Below are 21,224 nucleotides of genomic sequence, written 5' to 3' on the forward strand. Positions count from 1 at the left end.
CGAGAGGTGGGGTACACCCTGGACTGGTCACCAGCCAATCACAGGGTTTTTATTTAATTGTTTATTATTTAATGTAGCTATTTAATGTTTTTTTGCAGCTCTGCAGTCTCATTCTGTCAAATGGGGCCTCTACAAGTCAAAATAAACAATTTGGCTTTACAGTCGCAACATATTTGACTGGTAGCACATATAAAATGCAAATAAACTCAACATATTACCACTGTTGACAGCAAACTCAGCAGTACTCTAAGGCCTTTTGTTTTTGAATCCACTTGTATTTCTCTGTCAAAACCTTTATTTTAAAAATCTTAACAGAAGTAAAGAGTCGAAGTATCCTCAAATTATCCTTCGCTTAGATTGATAATGTTACCAGTTGACGTTAGAAAACGTCCATTTAAAAATAGTTCCGGCAGCCTTTTTAAGGTGTCACCTGAATATATTCATCCGCGCCAGTGTAAACAGAAAACACTCCACAAAGAACAGGATGGAGTTGAATTATTATCATTATTATTATTATTACTATTTCTTATAACAAGACAACACCACTATGAATTTTTTGTAAATGTTTTTACACACAATACAATAAAAAAAATAAGAAGCATGTCACAGTGTGATTATTAATGGCCACACATTGATGACGGTGTATTAGTGATTGTTTAAATAATGACAATTAAGAATTACAAGTCGTCATTTTGAACAAATCATAACAACAATATACAATTCCAGACATGTTGGTGTTATACTCTTCAATTGAGAAACATTTGGAGATAATGCATAACAAACAGAAAATACACACATTTGTCCTGAGATTAATTCATATTTTAATTAATTTTTGAGGCTTCGAAAGGGTTAAACTGATTATAGGTTCATAGTTACAAAAACTACAACTAAACTCTGTTGTGTGCACAGAAGTACAGGAGCGAGTTAAAATACAACACGTAATATTTAAAGTTGTTTTACGTTTATATAAAGTTGTTTAAAGCGCAAACCTCGAGTAGATTGTCAAGCCATGGATGCATTAAGAGCAACTGTTTGGTGTCTATTTTTTTGAGCGGACGTGCTCAGTGCCTTGGAACATTCTCTCCACAGTGCGTGGATGTGTGTGTCAGCTGCTTCATCTCGTGTTGATGTCGATTAGCTGCCACCGGGGCCTGTCAGTACATAACGAAATAAACACATACCTGCGCGCGCACACACTCACAAAACACCGAACACGCCGTTTGGACGACGCGACCTGTGCCGTCGGAGCAACCGGGGTCGGTCCGAAATGATGAGCCAGGCTCGGTCGGACGAGTTCAAGCCTCCTCCGGAGTGCCCGGTGTTCGAACCCAGCTGGGAAGAATTCGCTGACCCGTATGCCTTCATCAATAAGATCCGTCCCATCGCTGAGAAAACTGGCATTTGTAAAGTCCGGCCGCCCCAGGTGAGTTTCCTCGCGGAAGTTAAAAGGTCGCTCGGATGCGGATGCTGCATTAAGGCTCGGAGATGGAGCGACCACTGTGGGATTTAAAGGGACTGTTCCAACATGGCGGATGAAAGGCTAGGTTCATTCTTTGTGCTGCCGATGCTAGCTGCCTCTCATTCGGCATCAAAAGCGCAGTCAGAAGCCTGCTTTAAGCGACTGTAGACATTAAATAAATATTACAGGCGTGTTTTTAAGTTGTGCTTGTTTTTAATCGCCGTGTGGTGACAAAACATCGGTGGTGCGGCCACTGAGTATTTAAGCTAGCAAGCTAATGCTAGCTAGCAGCTCCCAACCAACCAACCTGTCATGATGATGTTGTAGCACAGCACACCGAGTTGCCATCGGCGGCTATGCGGAAGCCATCCTGCTTCGGTGTGGGACATAATTATAAAATAGATATACTGTGCCACCATTTGGACCCGTATATCTGCTAGGTTATTTACTGAACACCATCACGGATGTGGTCAGCGTGTGATCCATCACTTGTCAATTGTCTTATTATAAAGTGAACAACAGTGGCTGTGTATCTATTCTTCATGACAATGTCCATTAATAGGATAGTTTATGTTGTTTGTTATGTTATGTTCTAATGGCAGCACAACAAGTAAACCATCTTATGTAATCACACTCAACAATATTGTTTAAAAATATATATATATTGTTCCTTTTTAGAATTGAGTTGTAACTACTTTATATAACATAACAATTTTGTTTTGGATGACATTATGATTGCATGAAGACGAGCAGTTGCCCCAATGCACAAGCTTGTTTGTTGGGTGTTGTCCTCCATGTTGGCTTTGTGGTAAAGCTGGCCTACTGACTGAGTCTTCCATCTGGCCATTTTGTATGGCAGTGGGGGATGTAGGCTACTGACTCATAACAAAAACTTGGGGCCTCCCCTTTTGTGACCGATCATCTTTATTGAACAAACTCAGCTATGTGTGAGGGATCAGATCATATTTATGTGCTTAATGTGTGTTACAAAACCCAACAAAATCACAGTGGTTCCCACTTGTCAAGAGGCCTTACTTAGTATTTAGTAGATTACATACCCAACTTGAGTTTCGAATTTTTCGAGTTTTGAATTTTTAAGGAAAGGATGTACAGTACCATGAAGATAAATACTGAAATATAAAAAAATGCCCTTCTTTTATGTACACTCCCAGACAAAAGGCTGATGTGCTGTTATGCTTCTGTTGCTCTTTAGGGTTGGCAGCCTCCATTTGCTTGCGATATTGACAGACTTCATTTTGTTCCTCGCATTCAGAGACTCAATGAACTTGAGGTGAGTGTGTATATGTTGCAGGTCAAGCTGCACGGTGACCTAGTGGTTAGCACGCAGGCCACACAGCTAGGAGACCCGAGTTCATGCTTGGTTAATTGGCACCTCCAAATTGTCCATAGGTATGAATGTGAGTGTGAATGTTTGTTTGTCTATATGTGCCCTGTGATTGGCTCGTGGCCTCTTGTCCCAAGACAGCTGGGATAGGCTCCAGCATGGTCGCAACCTTTGTGAGGATAAGCGTTAGAAAATGAATGAATGTTTCAGGTGTTTTTAACTTTCTTGTTTCCCCCTCCGCTATAATTGTTTATAGTTTATTTGAGGATGCAATGGAGAATAATGATCCAGTTGTTTATTTACATTGAAAATTAATAACCATAACATGTTTTGGTTGGTGAATGACAGCCTTAGCTCGTAGAGACATTTCCCTTGTTTAGGTTAAATAGTTTAAAAATGACCCGATATGTTTGCCTCCATGTCCTCCCAGGCTCAGACCAGAGTCAAGCTCAATTTTTTGGACCAGATTGCCAAATTCTGGGATTTGCAGGGATGTGCACTGAAGATTCCCCACGTGGACAGGAAGATTTTGGATTTATACCAGCTAAATAAGGTAAGCGGTATAACTCGCAGGCCTCGCAGTGCTGTTTTAATTGCCTCACTGACCTCACCGTGGTTGTCATAACCAGCTGGTAGGAGAGGAAGGCGGATTCGACATTGTTTGTCGGGACAGACGATGGACCAAGATTGCGATGCAGATGGGTTTCGCCCCCGGTAAAGCAGTTGGCTCGCACTTGCGAGGTCATTATGAGAAAACGCTCTACCCCTACAATCTCTTTCAGAGTGGCGCAAACCTGCTGGTAAGTCAAACACTAAAAGCATATTGTATTCCTTATGAAACGTATTGTAGGTACTTTATACTGCATATGCAAACGTTTTATCATGCCATGTTGAATATTTGTGTTTCACTTTCATTTTCTAGCCATGTATTATGGCTAGATAAAACTTTCATAAGATGTGCACGGAAAACTTGTTTTAATGTTGCTGTGCTATTTTATTCAGTTTTACCCTTTTGATTTCATCTGATGCCTAATCATTAATTATGCCTCAGTTATTATTATATGTATTATCCTGCAAGAGAGATCATGCAAGGATTGGCGCCATGTGACCTCCTGGGGCAGGTCACACTAATTCAGGGGTGGGCAAACTTTTTGACTCGGGGCCGCATTGAGTTAACAAAATTGGCCGAAGGTGGGGGGGCGGACTATAGAATTGATACACACCCACTATTTTACACTTATAATTTTAAACTGTAAAAGTCCACCTTGAATTATTTGTCTTATTTTATCTGTAAAAGTATCATACAATCATCTAGTGCTGCGCGATATATTGATACTTAAAAAATATTTTAAGCACAATATCAAAACCAAGCATGACGTTGATATCGATATAGACTGGATTTGCGCTGTATCTCCCTCATGCCTGCATGCAGGAGGGAGGAGGGGCGGAGCAGAAGCCCCGAGGCTTAGTTGAAGCTAACAAGCTACCGCGGTGGAAGAAGTCGTCAAGGAATAAGCAGTAACTCTGTAATATGGAATATACTTTGAATCCATAGCATTATTTATTTATATATTTTTTTACTGAATAGGACATCCGGAATGTGGTTGAATAAAGAATGTCTGATATAAAATATGAATTATGAAGGTCCTTTTCTTTTTCACTCCACAAACAGGTAGGTCAAGTTGTGGGTCACATATTTGTTGACTTGTTTGTTTGGGGTCACCATGGGTGAGGTAGTTGTCTGGATCACTGCCTGCCAAAAGCTACTAAAACCATCAAAAGGTTCTCTCAGATTGACTCATGTTGCAAGCCTGTATGTTAAAAGCTGTAACTATTTTGGAAGCAACTGACGGGGCCGGATTCAAACATTTGGCGGGCCGCATGTGGCCCCCGGGCCGTAGTTTGCCCACCCTTGCTCTAAATTGTTTAATTACATAAGCTCTCTCTTGCTTCAGGCACCAGAGGCAGCTTCCAAACTGATGCGTTTGGAGGCTGATCCTGAGCTTGAAAAGGTATGTTTGTGTCATATTATGAAGATGGTTTGCAATTAACAAGATGCATGTTCATCCGTGGCTGGATTATAGAGTACACTGTATGTCACTTTTATATGCACTTTTTTTGGAATTTTACCCAGTAGGTAAACCATATATTTAGAAAATTTTACATCAATGTAAATATAAATATCTTCTATCTCTATATATTAGAGACTGAAATAAATTTCTTTGCATTTTCCTTCCTGCCTGGGCTTAATTTTGTCCTTTTATAGGTTAGCATGTTGCTTCTTTTGCTTCTGTGCTTTCTGATCAAGTTGCACCATAACCACATCCTACTTTTGACCTTTCTGCCGAATTACATTGTTGCAGAAAGTCCCACAATAATTCAATACCTTTTGTTCTCCAAAGGAAGCTTGATGATGTGTAGGACAGTGTCCAAATCTTTTCCACCGAGGGCAGTATACTGAATAATAATAATAATAATAATAATAATAATAATGGAAGGATGCAAGAGTGACTGTGATATTTTGTAAACCAACACGACCTTCATTTCACTTCTCATCTATCACTGCGTTGTTCTGCTATATGATATATTTAACTGATCAAACAGTCAGTGATTTATAAAGGAAAATCTTGAAAATTACCAGTGGTGCCCAAACCTTTTTATACCCTGGTATATATAATTATGATTTTTCCATTTTTGCTGGCATTTTTTTCTTTTAAGAATGCAGGCCAATAGAAAATAGCTGCAAATTTTCTACACCCTGATATAGAATAATATGAGATCAGTTTTAGCCATTTTGGCCTCACATTAACTGCCATGACAACTGCTTTTTAATATCGTCGCCCTATTTAGTAATCACTGAACTAAATAGTTCCGAACTATAGTTCTAACATTAGATTTGCTTTGTTTGTTTTTAGTGTGTTGAAAAGCCAGTCCAGCCAGCGGAAAGAGAAAAAGAGAAAGTGGAATGTTCGGAGCAGGTCGACAGCAAAGAGCTCATGCTGCAGGATCCGGCATTAAGGCAGCCCGTGCAGACGCCGGAGCCTTGCCCCAGCGCTCGCAGAGGAAAGCGTATGAAGTCTGAGGTGGGGATTATTCAGTAAAATGTGCAAGTTTTGCAGACTCTGAACACAGATTTCATTGTTGCAATTTTTTTTTTAATAGTCGATATGTGTGAAGATCGAACCAGGCGAGCCAGGTGACAGTCGGCCGAACTTGAGGAGGAGAATGGGCTCTTTTGTTGCCAAGCCGGAACCAGGTGAAGATCCAGAACACACAAGCCAAAACAAGTGCATGTACTGCAGTGGTTCCTTTGACAGGTCCTGGCTAATGGCTTACTGGTGTTTCTCACTGGTGTTTCTGTCCGTCTTGCAGAGAGAGAGATTCCCATTCTAGTGAAACAGGAACCAATCGAAAGCAAGGAACAAATAATGGAAGCCGCAGATAAATTCAAGCAACGCTACAAGAAATACATCCCCCCAGTTCCTCCAAGCCCAGTCAGTACAAATTCACACTCTATTTATTTGAGAACAATATAAAAAACTGCAAAAATGCACCAAACTATGTATAATTTAGCGTCGAACCAAGATGGAATGTGACTTCTGAAAGAATATTTGTCTCACATCTAAAAACAATAAAAAAATAGCATTCCATTATGAATGAGCAACACTGCTGCAGCATATTCATGAGGAGCCTTTACCGCATTCTCCAGGTGGATCTGGTCGTGTGTCTGGTGTGTGGCAGCGGGGAGGATGAAGACCGCCTCTTGCTATGCGACGGCTGTGATGACAGCTACCACACTTTCTGCCTCATCCCCCCTCTACATGACGTCCCCAAGGGAGACTGGAGGTGCCCCAAGTGCCTGGCTCAGGTGAAGATAATTGATGTCAGATGTAAATGGGTTTTGTTTTAATCAGCATATACTCATGAAAGTGTATGTGTAGTTGATCACGGGTAATTGGTTCCAGACCTGACCGTGATTAGTGAATTTCAGAGGTAGGTTGTAGGAGGTAGGAAGTAGGATTCATTTTGTATAAATGCAATATTATCATAGAAAACCTGTGATGATCTTCTAAATATGTTTTTTAACACTGATAGAGCTGAAACGCCCACAGAGTCACATTATAGTAGATATAATCAGAAAAAATTCAATTTCAATTCAAGAAAGAAAAAAACTTGTGCCTCTGTGTGTCGCAGTAAATGTTTCCTAGGGGGCCTTCGTGGCAGGAGGACAGATATTTGAAGGACAGGACGTGACATCAGGGTTTAAAGTTGAGTTTTGAGCTTGTCGTGGGTTATGGCAGCAACAGTAACTTGTGTTGCTGCACTAAACATGGCACCCCCTCACGTCTGGTTTCTGAGCTCCACGGCTCCAGTGGTGCCTCTGACAAAGTGTGTCCGACAATGAGTGCTCCTCCTCGGGCAGGCACGGTGGACTCAGCGTCCTCATGTCGTGGTTCTCCTAAGCTCCACCGCACCAGCGGTGCCTTCATTACTGTTTTCAAGTAGCTCTCCAAAGGTTTCATTCATTTATTATCAACTCCTGTACCAACAAAATTAGAAAGTGGGATTCGGCAGTAGTCCGGAGTGCTTGGGAGTGTGACCAATCACAGTGGAGTGACTGTGTCCGGAGGCGGGAATAAATTAAAACAGTTTCAGAAATCCATGAAATACAGCTGGAATAGGTGCAGATTCTAGAAGATCTAGAAAGCTTTTTATGAGGGTTATTGTGTGTAACTGCTTTATAGGAGTCAAAAACACAATACAAAGGGCAGGAAAATTAGCATAGTAGGTCCCCTTAATAACTGTATTAGTTAGCAAAGAACTACAGCATCGAACACTGATGACAATATAGGAGGCAACGGAGCTGGTGGACAATGACTGGGTGGGAGTTGAGAGTAGGCTAAGAAGACCATTTTGTAATTTTGTTTGGCCAGTCAAGTTTATGGAACGGGTAAACTGATTACTTTGTTAGGCACATGGTCGTACGATAAGCGAGTACAAAAATATACATACATATTAGCAATATTTTTTTTTTAAAACCAAGGGACCTGTGTGTGTAATTTTGGTTATTTATTTTAACAAATTTCTAATTCTTGCAGGAATGCAGCAAACCCCATGAAGCATTTGGCTTTGAGCAGGCCTACAGAGACTATACCCTGCGTGCTTTTGGGCAAATGGCAGATGCATTCAAATCAGATTATTTTAATATGCCAGTTCATGTAAGTAGAATGCTATTAATAACAAAAATAAAGAAATATAAATCCCCAAAGTAATAGTTTCTGTTCATGTATCTTGCAGATGGTTCCTACAGAGCTGGTGGAAAAGGAGTTTTGGCGCTTAGTTGGCGCCATTGAGGAGGATGTTACTGTTGAATATGGAGCAGATATAGCGTCAAAAGAGTTTGGGAGTGGATTCCCCATTCCCAACGGAAAGTTTAAAGTTTCCCCTGCTGATGAGGTACACTTCTCATCATGTAGCTTACATCACACAAAACATAAATCATATAAATGAGTGCATTGCATGTGACGGGTATGTGTAGTTATTTTAATTGTTTATCTGTCTGTCCCGTGCAGAAATACCTCCAGTGCGGGTGGAACCTCAACAACTTGGCAATGATGAATCCATCCGTACTCACACACGTCACAGCAGACATCTGCGGAATGACATTGCCCTGGCTTTATGTTGGCATGTGCTTCTCCTCCTTTTGTTGGCACATTGAAGACCACTGGAGCTACTCCATCAACTACCTGCACTGGTACAAAGATAGCAAAGATTGTTGTGAAAATGACATTTATAGTAACATCACTTTATTTATGGTTCATGTTTATTCTATTTGCTCCCAGGGGGGAACCCAAAACATGGTATGGAGCTCCCGGTTTTGCTGCCGAGCAGCTGGAGGGGGTGATGAGGAAACTGGCTCCAGAGCTGTTCGAGTCTCAGCCCGACCTGTTGCACCAGCTTGTCACCATCATGAACCCCAACACCCTGATGGCTCACGGTGTCCCAGTATGTGTGTTTTTGCAACTCTTAACACAGCACGTTAACCTCCATGAAAAATATCCTCATTTTTTTTTGTTACTCTTTCAGATTTATAGAACAAACCAGTGTGCTGGTGAGTTTGTCGTCACGTTTCCCAGAGCCTACCACAGTGGCTTCAATCAAGGCTTTAACTTTGCAGAGGCAGTCAACTTCTGCACTGTTGACTGGGTAAGACCTTTGAACATATTTAGATGGATGGTTCATGGATGGTGAGGCACTGACTTTTTTTTTTTTTTTTTTTTAACCTAGATTTACACAGCAGAGTACTAGCTGCCTCACCGTCTGACTTTTCTGCTTTTTTTTCTGTCACTGCTTTTTGTTCATGAAATATAATAATAATAATAATAATAATACATTTTATTTGTATAGTGCTTTTCAAAATACTCAAAGACACTTTACAGAAGAATGGAGTTGAATAAAGCAAGTAAACTGAATAGAAGACACACCAAAATACAACATTCATTGGTTAATACACAGTTAAAACATGAGTAAAAGCGGGGTGGGGGGGCACAGCAGTCAGATATAAAAAGTTAGACATTAAAAACAGATTTAATGAGGTGGGTTTTGGGTTGTTTTTTGAAGGTGGGAAGGTCAGGGCAAGCACGGAGTGAATGGGGCAAAGAGTTCCAGAGGGTGGGGGCAGAGATGGAGAAGGCTCTGTCTCCCCAGGTTCGGAGCTTGGTCTTACAGGGGAGTGCCAGGAGGTTTGAGTTTGAGGAGTGAAGGGGCGAAGGGGAATATAACCTGTCAGTTAAATTTAATGGAAAAACACGAACCAGGCAAACCGTTTTTCTTCTCTTTCTGTAATTCCAGATGCCCCTCGGAAGACAGTGTGTTGACCACTATCGCATGTTACACCGGTACAATGTCTTCTCTCACGATGAGATGGTGTGCAACATGGCATCAAAAGCAGACACCCTTGATGTGGTCCTGGCATCTGCCGTCCACAAGGATATGGGTATTATGATCCTGGAAGAGAAAGAACTGAGGGAAAAAGTGACAAAAATGGTAAAGTAGCAATAGTTAACTACTAGGGGTGTCACCAGACACTTTATACACATGATACATAAGATTGGGTGTACCACAATGAAAAATATAAAAAATAAATGACAATATATTGTGATCTGCTACCGGTAATTTAATTTCCTCTACATTACAATCTTCTACTAGTGGCCCCGCCTCCACCCACTGAGATAAAGCGACAAAAGAATACACTCGGCATGTCATTGTTCTATGTAACGAACATGGCAATGTGCTGAAAGTGAATTTTCTTCCTGCCTGTTTGGAGGCGGGAGATGAGGAAATCAGACATGTATGTACTTGGCAATGTATTGACTCGAGCAAAATGATCCAGTTGAGTTCCATTTGCTCCATTCCATTCTCTGGTCACGGGGGCAGCAGTCTCAGTAGAGAAGCCCAGACTTCCTGCTCCCCGGCCACCTCCACCAAGGTGTTCCCAGCACACCCTCACTACACATTTGGGTCTCCCAGGTCTGTCTGGCATCCTCCCACACCATCTCATCCTTCTAGTCCTACTCAGTTGACAGCTCAGCCCCTCTCTTCATCCATGTGTCCAGAACATGCGTACAAAGATGATAAAAGATGATACAACTTCAAAGTCCAAGTGCATTTATGGACATCTCTATGTTCAAACATGGTGGTCCAATAACATCACACCGCATTGGTTCAGATCGGGGATCCCGTTTCTCCCAATCATACCCCTCCAGGTCACACTGTCAGAGCCCACAAGGGCACTGAAGTCTCCCAGTAGAATGATGCTCTCCATCACCCCTCTGATGGACTCCCAAGAAGGCCGGGTACTCTGAACCGGCAGCACCCATTTCCCCAACCCAAAGGTCGACACAGAGTAGAACAAGGTCCAGCCTCTTTTGAGTATTTTGTTTCCAGAACCCAAACTGTGGATCGAGGTGAGTTCGACTATATCTAGTCGGAAAGTCTCAACCTCTCACACAAGTTCGGGCTCTTTCCCCACCAAAGAAAAGACTTCCATGCCCCAAGAACCAGACCGCCGCCCAAAACACAATGCACCAAACTCTTATGCTTGCCCCGTAGGTGATTCGTTTTCGGGGGACAGGGGGGAGATCCTATGTGGCTCCTTTGGGCCCCATTCATTTGTTGTGTCATTAATTTATTTATTTTTTATCATCCCAGGCCAAGTGCCCCTGAGACATTTTTTTCACGTCTTATTCTTGCGAGATCTCGTGACACCCCGTGAACTGCTGATCAAACATGCCCATCAATAATAATAATATTAATCACTTACCACTGATTTGACCCTCACATTTTCAGGGAGTAGTCCAATGGCAGGAGGCAAAATACGATAACCTCCAGGATGACGAACGACAGTGCATCAAGTGCCGTACCACCTGTTACCTGTCTGCTATCACCTGTACATGTAGCCCGGGAGTACTGGTCTGTCTGCACCACATCAGCGAACTCTGCTCCTGCCCAGTCAGCAACTACACACTGAAGTAAGTCCCACCGGAGCCACAGCACGTTCAAGATGAACATAATGAATGAATATTAATTTCTCCTATTGTAGTTACAGATACACACTGGAGGACCTGTTACCCATGATGAATGCTGTGCAACAACGTGCCGAACAGTATGATGAATGGGCCTCTCGTGTGTCAGATACTATGGAGGCTAAACTGGAAAAGAAAAAAGGTAAGCCAGCCAAAAAAAATTGTCCAGCCTAAATCACAAGCGCTAAAGATGATTAATAACAAGAACATAGTTTATGCGTGAATGTGTTGGACTGTGATTACCAATGTCTTCTTTCCTCAGGCCTGCCAGTCTTTCGCTCTCTTCTCGCTGAATCAGAGTCCAAGCTGTTCCCCGACAATGACCTGCTGCGTCGACTGCGTCTCGTCACCCAAGATGCAGAAAAGTGCTCCTCTGTGGCGCAGCAGCTGTTGAACGGAAAGAGGCAGACCAGGTAATATTATTTAAAAGATGCTGCTTTTAGATTTGTTATATCAAGTATGGTAAAAGAGGATGTTTGCAAACTTTTCCCAAGGTATCAGTGCGGCAGTGGGAAATCCCGCAGTCAGCTGACTGTGGAGGAGCTGAGTTCATTTGTAAGGCAACTGTATAACCTCTCCTGCAGCCTCCCTCAAGCACCCTTGTTGAAGGTAGGCTTATGTTCATGGAGGCCAGGTCATACACCTACTATAAGTTTCCTCTCATATTATTGCTCACTATGTGTTTTGTAGGTACTTTTGAATCGCATCGAAGACTTCCAGCAACACAGCGAGAAGGTCCTCGCAGACAAGATGCCAAGCGTTGCCGAGATCCAGAACCTATTAGAAGTCAGCTTTGACTTTGACGTGGACCTTCCTGAGCTGCCTCGCTTAAGGGAGAGGCTAGAACAGGCCCGCTGGCTAGAAGGGGTGGAGCAAGCTAGCATCCAACCTACAACGCTGACTTTGGAAACCATGCGAAGGCTCATAGACCAGGGTGTGGGCCTGGCGCCGCACTCATCCGTGGAAAAGGCCATGGCGCACCTTCAGGAGCTTTTGACGGTGTCAGAGCACTGGGAGGACAAGGCGAGCAGTCTCCTGAAATCCAGGTGAAGGCTTCTGACCAAATGATGCACCGTGGTGTTTCTAGCATGTATTCCCGAAGGTGCAAAATACATCCAAACTCCTAATGTAGCTTTATGCAAAATCTTAATATCTTGCTTTGTTTTTCCTAGTCATGTCTCACTTTCTGTGTGGGTCTTGGCGCTTATTGTATCTGAATGATTTCATAACACATCAGTGCTCCTGATTGTGCTTCATTGTAATTCCAGCTAGTGCAAAAAGCTGTGGCTAGAATATTCAACCACATCAACAAAAAGTGAGCATTATGTTTAGTTCCCGCCCCTCATTCCACTCGTGCTGTTCAGCATTTAGTGTCACAATTCGCTTTTAATGGCATGGCTGTTAAGAATGTGCATCCCCTCCATCTTAACTTAGTGCTTTTAAAGTTTACATTTTTCAATAGTGGTGTTCTTTGCCATGCATAGTCGCCATGCTGAGTTTCATTCTATTAAAAAATTTGCAAACACATTTAGTCTCATGACGGCAAATTTCATACACATAAATCTTAGTTTTAAAAATAACAATATGTTGTCGAAATCTCAAGCGTGTTTTGTCTTTAAACAATACATTTCCTGTGTGGAAGGAAGACAATGTAGCAACAGTTCTCCTATTCAATGTGATTTTGCAAACCATTTTGTCCACTTTTTTTTTCATTATATAATATTTTACCGCTCAACAGACCCCCTCACTCCATTGAGACCCTTAGTGCTGCTGCTGAGGAGGCGTCCGGAATCTCAGCTCACCTCCCAAATTGCCTTCTCCTGAAAGACACGATCAGAAAGGCTCAAGAATGGCTTCAGGAAGCTGAGCAACTTCAGGTCAGGACACACTTGACTGTTTACATTTTGATGCATGTGTAACCAATGAGAACTGTTTTTTTTCCAGGCTAACGACTGCATACTCATGGTGGACAACTTATCTAACATGGTGTTACGAGGACAAGCCATTCAAATCCACCTGGAGCCCTTGGATAGGTTGGAGTCTTTAATGGCAGAGGTACAAGACTGGAAAGAATCTGCTGCTTTGGTTTTCCTTCAGAAAGACACAGACCATTCCCTGCTTGAGGTAAATCTCTCAAAAATGATTACTGCAGCCATGAAAAAACAGGACCTCTTATTATTGCGTTCTTCATCACAGGTTCTGTGTCCAAAATGTGAGGTTGGAAATGAAGGCTCTCCCAAGAGGAAGGCCAAGAAAGGGAAGGAATCACCGAAAAGTAGTAAGAAGAAAGCACTGAGACTCAACACTGCCAGTGACGTAGAGAAAGCTCTTTCAGACGCCAAGGATTCGGCCTCTGCTGTAAGTTGTTTTGAAATACATGTTCGTTCATTCATTTTCTACAGCTTATACTCACGAGCTGGGGTACACCCTGGACTGGTCGCCAGCCAATCACAGGGCACATATAGACAAACAACCATTCACACTCACATTCATACCTATGGACAATTTGGTGTCACCAATTAACCTAGCATGTTTTTGGAATGTGGGAGGAAACCGGAGTATCCGAAGAAAACCCATGCATGCACGGGGAGAACATGCAAACTCCACACAGAGATGGCCGAGGGTGGAATTGGACCCTGGTCTCCTAGCTGTGAGGTCTGCACGCTAACCACTCGGTCGCCGTGCAGCCTGAACTACATGTATGGGTGGGAAAACATAGCAAACGTGTCAAAAACATATATATTGCTAAATTTACTTTTTTATGATTACTATTTTATTTTATTTATAAAATTGAGAAAAATAGCCTTGCAAAATACTTTTTAGAGTAAGTCTAATCATTAATAGCGCGTTTTCTTCTGCTGTCGTGAGTGGCGAGAGTCGATTATCAACCAGCTTCGATGCACATTACCGCACCTAGCATGTATGTGTGTAGCCCTTTGCCCTGAACATGATATGGCAACCGGATCGGCCCGACTTTGTGGCGGAAGCTGATATTATATGACCTTCAAAAATACCTTGGATGGGTCCTCGATCCTGATGATCGCATCGGGACATCTCTATCGTCAACTTAGAACATCTTTTGTTTTTCCTGACATTCTGTCTTAATACCCAAGTAGCAGGAAGCTTAGTTAAAATAATTAAGCTGTATTTTTTCTCATAACAAGCCATTATAAGCGTGTTAAAAATGAAAAAAATCACTGAATAAAAAGCAACAATAATAATCACAGACTTACAATGGGGGAACTTGAGTACAATGAGGCCCGCTCTTCACTACTTTGTCTGCTTTGTTCAAGTATTTGCAGAAAATGAAGTATAGAACAATTAGTCCTCCAGCTGCATTATTGATGGGCATTATGAATGAAAGGACACGGCACACAAATAGCAACATGGGGGGGCAGTTACTCATTCCCTTGACAAAGCAACAGACCACAGCATGCTCAGCCGCAAACAAACATTTGTACAAATATCATGGGTAATATGGGGTATTAATCCTGCTTTTTAATCATACACAAGTTTTTGAAATGAGAACTTATTCAAAATGTTATATACAGATTTGTAACAAACATCATATCAACATTTGATAGCAAAGGTTTCCCATTTTGTCTCTTGTTTTCTACAAAGTTGTTCATAGGGTTAATATGTATTTCTTAAAAGAATTTATCCTTAATATGACCAACCAATTTCTCCTCTTCGTTTTCAGTATGCAACTCTGGAGGAGCTGCGGGTCAGGGAAATGGAGGCCATCTCTAATCTCAGAGTGGCAAATGAGTCCAAACTCCTCCCTACTGCAGACTGCATGGACTTGAAGGTGTGCATCTGTCAGAAGGTACTCATGGGAGCGATGTTGCAGTGCGAACTGTGCAGGGACGCCTTCCACAGCGTGTGTGTCAGGAACCAATCAGACCTCAGCGAAACACCGCCATGGCTGTGTCCCCAATGTCAGCGATCCAGAAAACCCTCGTTGGACAAAGTTCTCCCACTTGTCTCTTCCCTGAGGAATCTAAAGGTTCGTCTGCCGGAGGGCGACGCACTGCACCACCTGGTGGAGAGGACAGTTAACTGGCAGCATCAAGCTCAAGAAATTCTCCAGTCTTGTCATTTGACTGAACTGGAAAACGAAGCAGAATCACCACCCACTTTGACCCGTTGCGCATCTGGCTCCACTGACACTTACAATAACACTCAGGTCACTCGTCATCTCCTTGTGACACTTTTTGTTTCATTTGTTATCATTTTGAGTGATTACAATTTGTTACTTTGTTGTTTTCTTACAGGCTCCTTGTTTGACTCCAGAGTGGAACAAGACAAATCCTGCTCAGACTGTCTTCTATACTGAGCAGAGATGCATCCCACTGCAGGGTCAGAGTCATGTTTTGTATTTACCGAGAAAGCCGTACACATTTTCCTTACTACAGTAAACCTCGGATATATCGGACTCGGATATATCGGAAATTCGCTCACAACGGACAGATAAAAAAGAACCAATTTTTCTGTAATGCATTTCCAATAAAAATTCATTGCATATTCGGATTTTTTATAACGGATTTCGCCTATTTCGGACAAAATCTCCAGTCCCGTTCCAATGCATTTCCATTAAATTTCCCTCGCATATATCGGATGGCCGCATCGTGGTGCTCCGAATCGTGACAGGCCGCTATACGACGTCGTTTGCAGCGTTGCCTGCCCGTCCAGGTACATTGGAAACACAGTCAAGGAAGTGCCTTTTTATAACGGATAAAATCCGATTTACGCATATAGCGGATATAAATCCGATATATGCGTAAAACGGACATTTTCCGGTATAGCATATAACGGATTTCGCTTATATCAGGACAAAACCAGTGGGAACAATTTAATCCGATATATCCGAGGTTTACTGTATTATTGTATTTGTCAAACATCCATTCTATACATTATGTGTATTTGTCTGACAGGCTTGAGTCAGGACCTGGAGGAGCTGATGGTGGAAGGTCTTCTCCTGCAAGTGTCATTACCAGAGGTCAAGACCCTCCATCGTGTTTTATTGGACAGAGCCACAAGCCAGCACACAAACACTTGCACGTCTCCACTGCCAGATGACCTCTCAAACTGCGATCAACATAAACAATTTAACTCTCAGGGAAAAAGCCTCCACCAGGTACCACATTCAGCTAACCAATGAAATATTAAATAAATAAAGAAGAATATGTGTTTGCTAACTTGCTGTTACTTTTTTTAAATTTTTTTTTAGGATGGTGACACACCACTCGGTGACACGAGGGAACCTATGTTTGTACCACAGAAGAAAGCAAAGAGGCATTTAGAGAGGGCAGCTGTAAATACCAAGGGGAGGGACAGAAAGCACTCTTACAAAAGACAGAAGATGAATAAAAAGCAATTACAACGCAGACCAGCCTCAAACCTGTCCTCACCACGATCTGATATCTCACAGTCGGACGAGTCCGATGAAGATATGGCTGTGTGTCCCGCAGAGATGTGTCAGCTCCCAGAGGGAGATGAGGTGAGAATCCAATCCAATCCACTTTATTTATACTATAGCACATTTTATAAACAGACTTTCCAAAGTGCTGCACAGACTGGTAAAAATAAAAAGTAATAATCCAAAACTAAAAGATCATTTAAGAAATAAAATAGTAAAATAGATATTAAAATATTAAAAACAAGAAACAAAGCAATAAAAGTATAAAAAATAAAACCAATTATAATAATAATAATAATAATAATAATAATAATAATAATAATAATAATAATAATAATAATAATAATAATAATACATTTTATTTGTATAGCGCTTTTCAAGATACTCAAAGACACTTTACAAAATGAAGTTGAATAGAGCAAGTAAACAGAATAAAAGACACACCAAAATACAACATTCATTGGTTAGTACACAGTTAAAAAAAACGGGGCGGGGCACAGCAGTCAGATATAGAAGGTTAGACATTAAAAACAGATTTAAAGAGGTGGGTTAAAACGAAGAACTAAAAGACACAGGACCATACGACTCACTCCGAGTTAAAAGCCAGAGAATAAAAGTGGGTTTTAAGACGAGACTTAAAGTTTTCAATGTTGGGGGCCTTTTTTTACTTGGGAGGGGAGAGAGTTCCATAGTTTGGGGCCAACCACAGAAAAGGCTCGGTCCCCCCTGGTCTTAAGTCTCGTCTTCAGCACCACAAGTTGGAGCTGGCCCTCGGACCTCAGTGACCGCGCTAGAGAGTAAATTTGGATGAGGTCCGAGATGTATTTGGGGGGGGCCAGCCCATTCAACACCTTAAAAACAAACAATAAAATCTTAAAACCAATTCTAAAGTGAACAGGCAACCAATGTAGGGAGGCCAGAATTGGGGTGATGTGCTCCCCCTTTTTGGCTCCTGTTAAAAGCCGTGCCGCAGAGTTCTGGACTAACTGTAAGCGGGAGAGAGACTTTTGGCTAATTCCAGAGTAAAGTGCATTACAGTAGTCCAGACGTGATGAAGTAAAAGCGTGCATGCCTTGCTGAAAGTGTTGCAAAGAAGCCGAAGATGATAAAAACAAGATTTTATAACTGCATTAATTTGTCGAGTTTAAAATCACTGTCTATTATGACGCAAGGTTGGTGGCTGAGGGACGAATGTTGTTTTGGAGGGGGCCGAAGTCTATAGGGGGGCCTTTATAGTTGACTTAACTCCTCGTTAAGCATTAAAAAGTTGTGGGCCAGCCAAGCCTTGACATCCCTTAAGCACTCGAGAAGGGGTGTCAGGGGGGCATAATGTCTAAATGCAAATTACTATATGAAGAAAAAAATATATACCGTACATATATGAGCGGAGTTTTACTGTAACGTCTCAAAGTCGGTGTTCCTTCCCGCAGGTGGACTGGGTCCAGTGTGACGGCAGCTGCAACCAGTGGTTTCACCAAATCTGCGTCGGTGTCACAGCTGAGATGGCCGAGAAGGAGGACTACGTTTGTGTCCGATGTACACTGAGCAACAGACACATGAGTAAATGAAAAGATTTTCCCCCCAAAACGACAGTTGTTGAGGTGCCACTAGTCACACTCTGCCACATATGTCCAACCTTTTTGTAACAATGGTGCTATCTTCTCTTTCACTTGTTGTCCAGAACTATATTGTTTAGTTATTTTTTTTGTATTTTTTACATACATATTATATATATTTACTTCTTCTTATGGATTGTTTGTGGCTGTCAAAATGGAAAAAAAAAAAAAAGTACAGCAGGATGTGATATGTACTGCATGGGACGCCAGGAGTCTTACTTCAAACACACCCAGTATAGTAAAGGTTGATCAAGGGTTATTTTCTTCTTCTCTGGAGCCTCGTTGCATGCTTAGCTAAATTTAATAAGAATGGAATCAAGATATTTTTTTCCCTCTCTATCCCACTGTTTGTTTTTTAAATCCAATGTTTAGTACATGCATCTTAATATAATTATTCCCGTTTTTGTAGAATAGGTTTATTTATCTCAGCAATAATTTGGCATAAATGGGTCTCCATCGAATTGTTAGTGCCATAGCAACGGTGTGATGTACAGAGAGTTACACAAGCGGATGGGTGCCAGCTACAGAGAGCTTATGTAGCGGGTCAAAGGGAAAGAATGCTCACGTGGCGGCGTGTAACTTGGTGTAGGATGCTCAGTGTGGACATGGCATAGTTTATATTGTGGAATAAATTCATTTTGTGCTATGGAGGAGTCTGTGTTAACCCTTAGGTGGTATGTTGCATGTAAAACTGTGAATAATTAGAAATATTGATCAATTTTTACACAAAAATCGAAGAAGAGGAAGTGCAGAATTTGGCAAAACAAAGCAAACATCCAAATAAACAGATTAGCTTGCACCTTTTAATGTCCAAGTTTTGGAACAGCATTTGAAAAATCTGAAAGTAGACCTGTTGAGAATTATATTTTTAACTGTTTCCCAGTTTTTAAAACACTTAAAGCATTCAACTTTAGCTTAAAATCACTTATGTCAATTATGACGCCAAGGCTGGTGGCTTTAGGATGTGCATGATCCCAGAGGGGGTCCAAGTCTACATAGGTGCCTGTGTTATTAAGGAGGTAATAAAAGTGATAGCAGATGCCATGCGTTCTAAATGTTGTTCTAAGTGTGATCAGGTACAGAGCAAACAGGATGGGCCCGAGACTGATCCCTGGGGACTCCCAAGGGGTGCGTTGGATAACTTGGGGGTCCCCCTAGTCCCACACCAAAATTTTCACATGTCACACATTACTGTATAGAGTAGGGTTCAAAACAATAACAACATTGCTCATACAGACACACATGTTGCAGCATTGCACACTCAACCAATAGTGGGCAGTATCTGATAACTTTTTTTTTTTTTTAGCCTGCATTAACAAGCACTGTGGCTGAGTGGTTAGCATATTGGTCACACAGTCAGGAAATAGGAAGGCTAATGCATTATCCAGTAATAATCAAGTTTTGGTGTCTGACCTGGAAAATAACAGAAGGATAGCTGGCATTTGCTATGGCCACCTGTAATGTGTTTAATGGACGACTGGTAGAAAATGCATACAAAAAGTTATTTTTAACAAAGATTTTATTTTTTAATATCAACAAAGAGCAGTTAAACAAAGAAAAAAAATAATAAAAAAAATATCTGAGAGCCAGATAAAGTCACCAAAAGATCCCCTATACATGCACAGATATCCGAGTAATGTAACGTGACCGTGAGAGGTTTAAATAGTTGCCCGAACCTGGATGAAGGTGATTGGCTAAGCCTGAGCCAATGAATGGCCCCCTTCTAGTTACATTCACAGTGTGATTTCAGGCAACCACAGCGGAACACGGTGAGTGCTTTGCGGGGCATCGGTGTACAATTTTGGCTTTGCTAGATACAGTCTATACAGTCTGACACGCTATTAATTTTTACCAAATATTTACGAGTCCACTCCGAAATCCCAAATAACTCCGGAGAGCTTGTAGTGAAGCCATTATTGTGGGTGAAGTGTATTAGCATACAAGCTAGAAGGGGGTGCTAACTTAAAGCTAATGATTAACTAGTTGTCGGTGCGTTCGCTGTTCAAGTCAGTCCGTGTTGTTAGTCCCTGTATTATAAACATACATTATTATTCCTTTCACCAATAATTATGTTTGTAAATAAAGTTTTCTAATCGCTAATAAAGGAGTTCAACACGTTGCTAACTGTAGAGCTAAGTTAATGCTCCCGGCGTTGCTAAACTGTTGATTAGTGAGTGACCACATCGCCTGAATGCTCACTTTAAAGTGAAAATTAGTGTAAAGTAATGTAAATTTAATATTAAACTTTGCGGCGAGTTTGTTTTTTTTTATGAATCAATTTTAGTCAACACAGTGTTTCCTGCTCTCCGCACTAACATCCTGTCTAGATGGTATCCTCTTAAATTGCTAGCATAAGGCTTGTGCTTTAACAACAATCAAAATATGTACCTTACACCCACACTAAATGTATGAGTTGATGTTTATTTGTTTTACTTTCGTTTTTACTGTCGAGTTTTAATGGTGATTTTATGTGGTGGGTAAGTTTAAAACTAATAGCCACACCCTTCCTTTTCGAAAACAGCTTCGCTGTAAATTGGCGTGAATAGGAAACGTTATCGTGTCATTACAATACTTTGTCGTACTTTTTTTGTTTTAAAAAGTAACTTTACTTAGAGTTTAACTACTCATAAGACACTTTTGGAAAGCTGAAAAATGTTACAATGCCAGGCTGATAAACCGTGGGCGATTTGCTGTACTCCCATCGGGCCAGACAGATGGTTTGTGTGGATTTGTTTGTAAAAAAAAAAAACATCTCACTATGTTAGAAACTATTTAGACTCAGCAAACAATATTATGTAAC

General features: G+C 41.4%; 1 protein-coding gene across 2 annotated transcripts; it reads left to right on the plus strand.

The window, feature by feature from the left end:
* The first annotated feature begins 1,094 nt into the window (after positions 1-1,094).
* Positions 1,095-19,270, plus strand: kdm5bb (lysine demethylase 5Bb). 2 transcript variants are annotated; one of them, XM_058051368.1, is made up of 28 exons: positions 1,095-1,423; positions 2,673-2,750; positions 3,235-3,357; positions 3,434-3,604; positions 4,760-4,816; positions 5,720-5,887; positions 5,967-6,060; positions 6,177-6,298; positions 6,514-6,672; positions 7,904-8,023; positions 8,103-8,261; positions 8,378-8,559; positions 8,648-8,810; positions 8,892-9,011; positions 9,657-9,851; positions 11,154-11,335; positions 11,407-11,531; positions 11,652-11,802; positions 11,884-11,998; positions 12,080-12,435; positions 13,128-13,266; positions 13,334-13,513; positions 13,586-13,747; positions 15,090-15,575; positions 15,664-15,748; positions 16,324-16,526; positions 16,620-16,889; positions 18,239-19,270. In XM_058051368.1, the coding sequence occupies exons 1-28, from the start codon at positions 1,268-1,270 to the stop codon at positions 18,374-18,376; spliced, it is 4,659 nt and encodes a 1,552-aa protein (XP_057907351.1). In that variant the 5' UTR covers positions 1,095-1,267; the 3' UTR covers positions 18,377-19,270. The 2 variants fall into 2 exon arrangements, with proteins under 2 accessions (XP_057907351.1, XP_057907352.1); XM_058051369.1 differs by lacking the exon at positions 4,760-4,816 and having other exon boundaries at positions 18,239-19,269.
* Positions 19,271-21,224: the final 1,954 nt, after the last annotated feature.

Source organism: Doryrhamphus excisus, chromosome 16, assembly GCF_030265055.1.
Source record: "Doryrhamphus excisus isolate RoL2022-K1 chromosome 16, RoL_Dexc_1.0, whole genome shotgun sequence".
Taxonomy (NCBI): domain Eukaryota; kingdom Metazoa; phylum Chordata; class Actinopteri; order Syngnathiformes; family Syngnathidae; genus Doryrhamphus; species Doryrhamphus excisus.

Excerpts from the sequence above, each read along its gene's own strand:
- kdm5bb (XM_058051368.1), top strand. The coding sequence starts at position 1,268 with ATGATGAGCCAGGCTCGGTCGGACGAGTTCAAGCCTCCTCCGGAGTGC. Across the intron at positions 11,336-11,406 it reads GTCAGCAACTACACACTGAA|TTACAGATACACACTGGAGG; the intron begins GTAAGTCCCACC and ends CTCCTATTGTAG. Across the intron at positions 11,999-12,079 it reads CTCAAGCACCCTTGTTGAAG|GTACTTTTGAATCGCATCGA; the intron begins GTAGGCTTATGT and ends TGTGTTTTGTAG.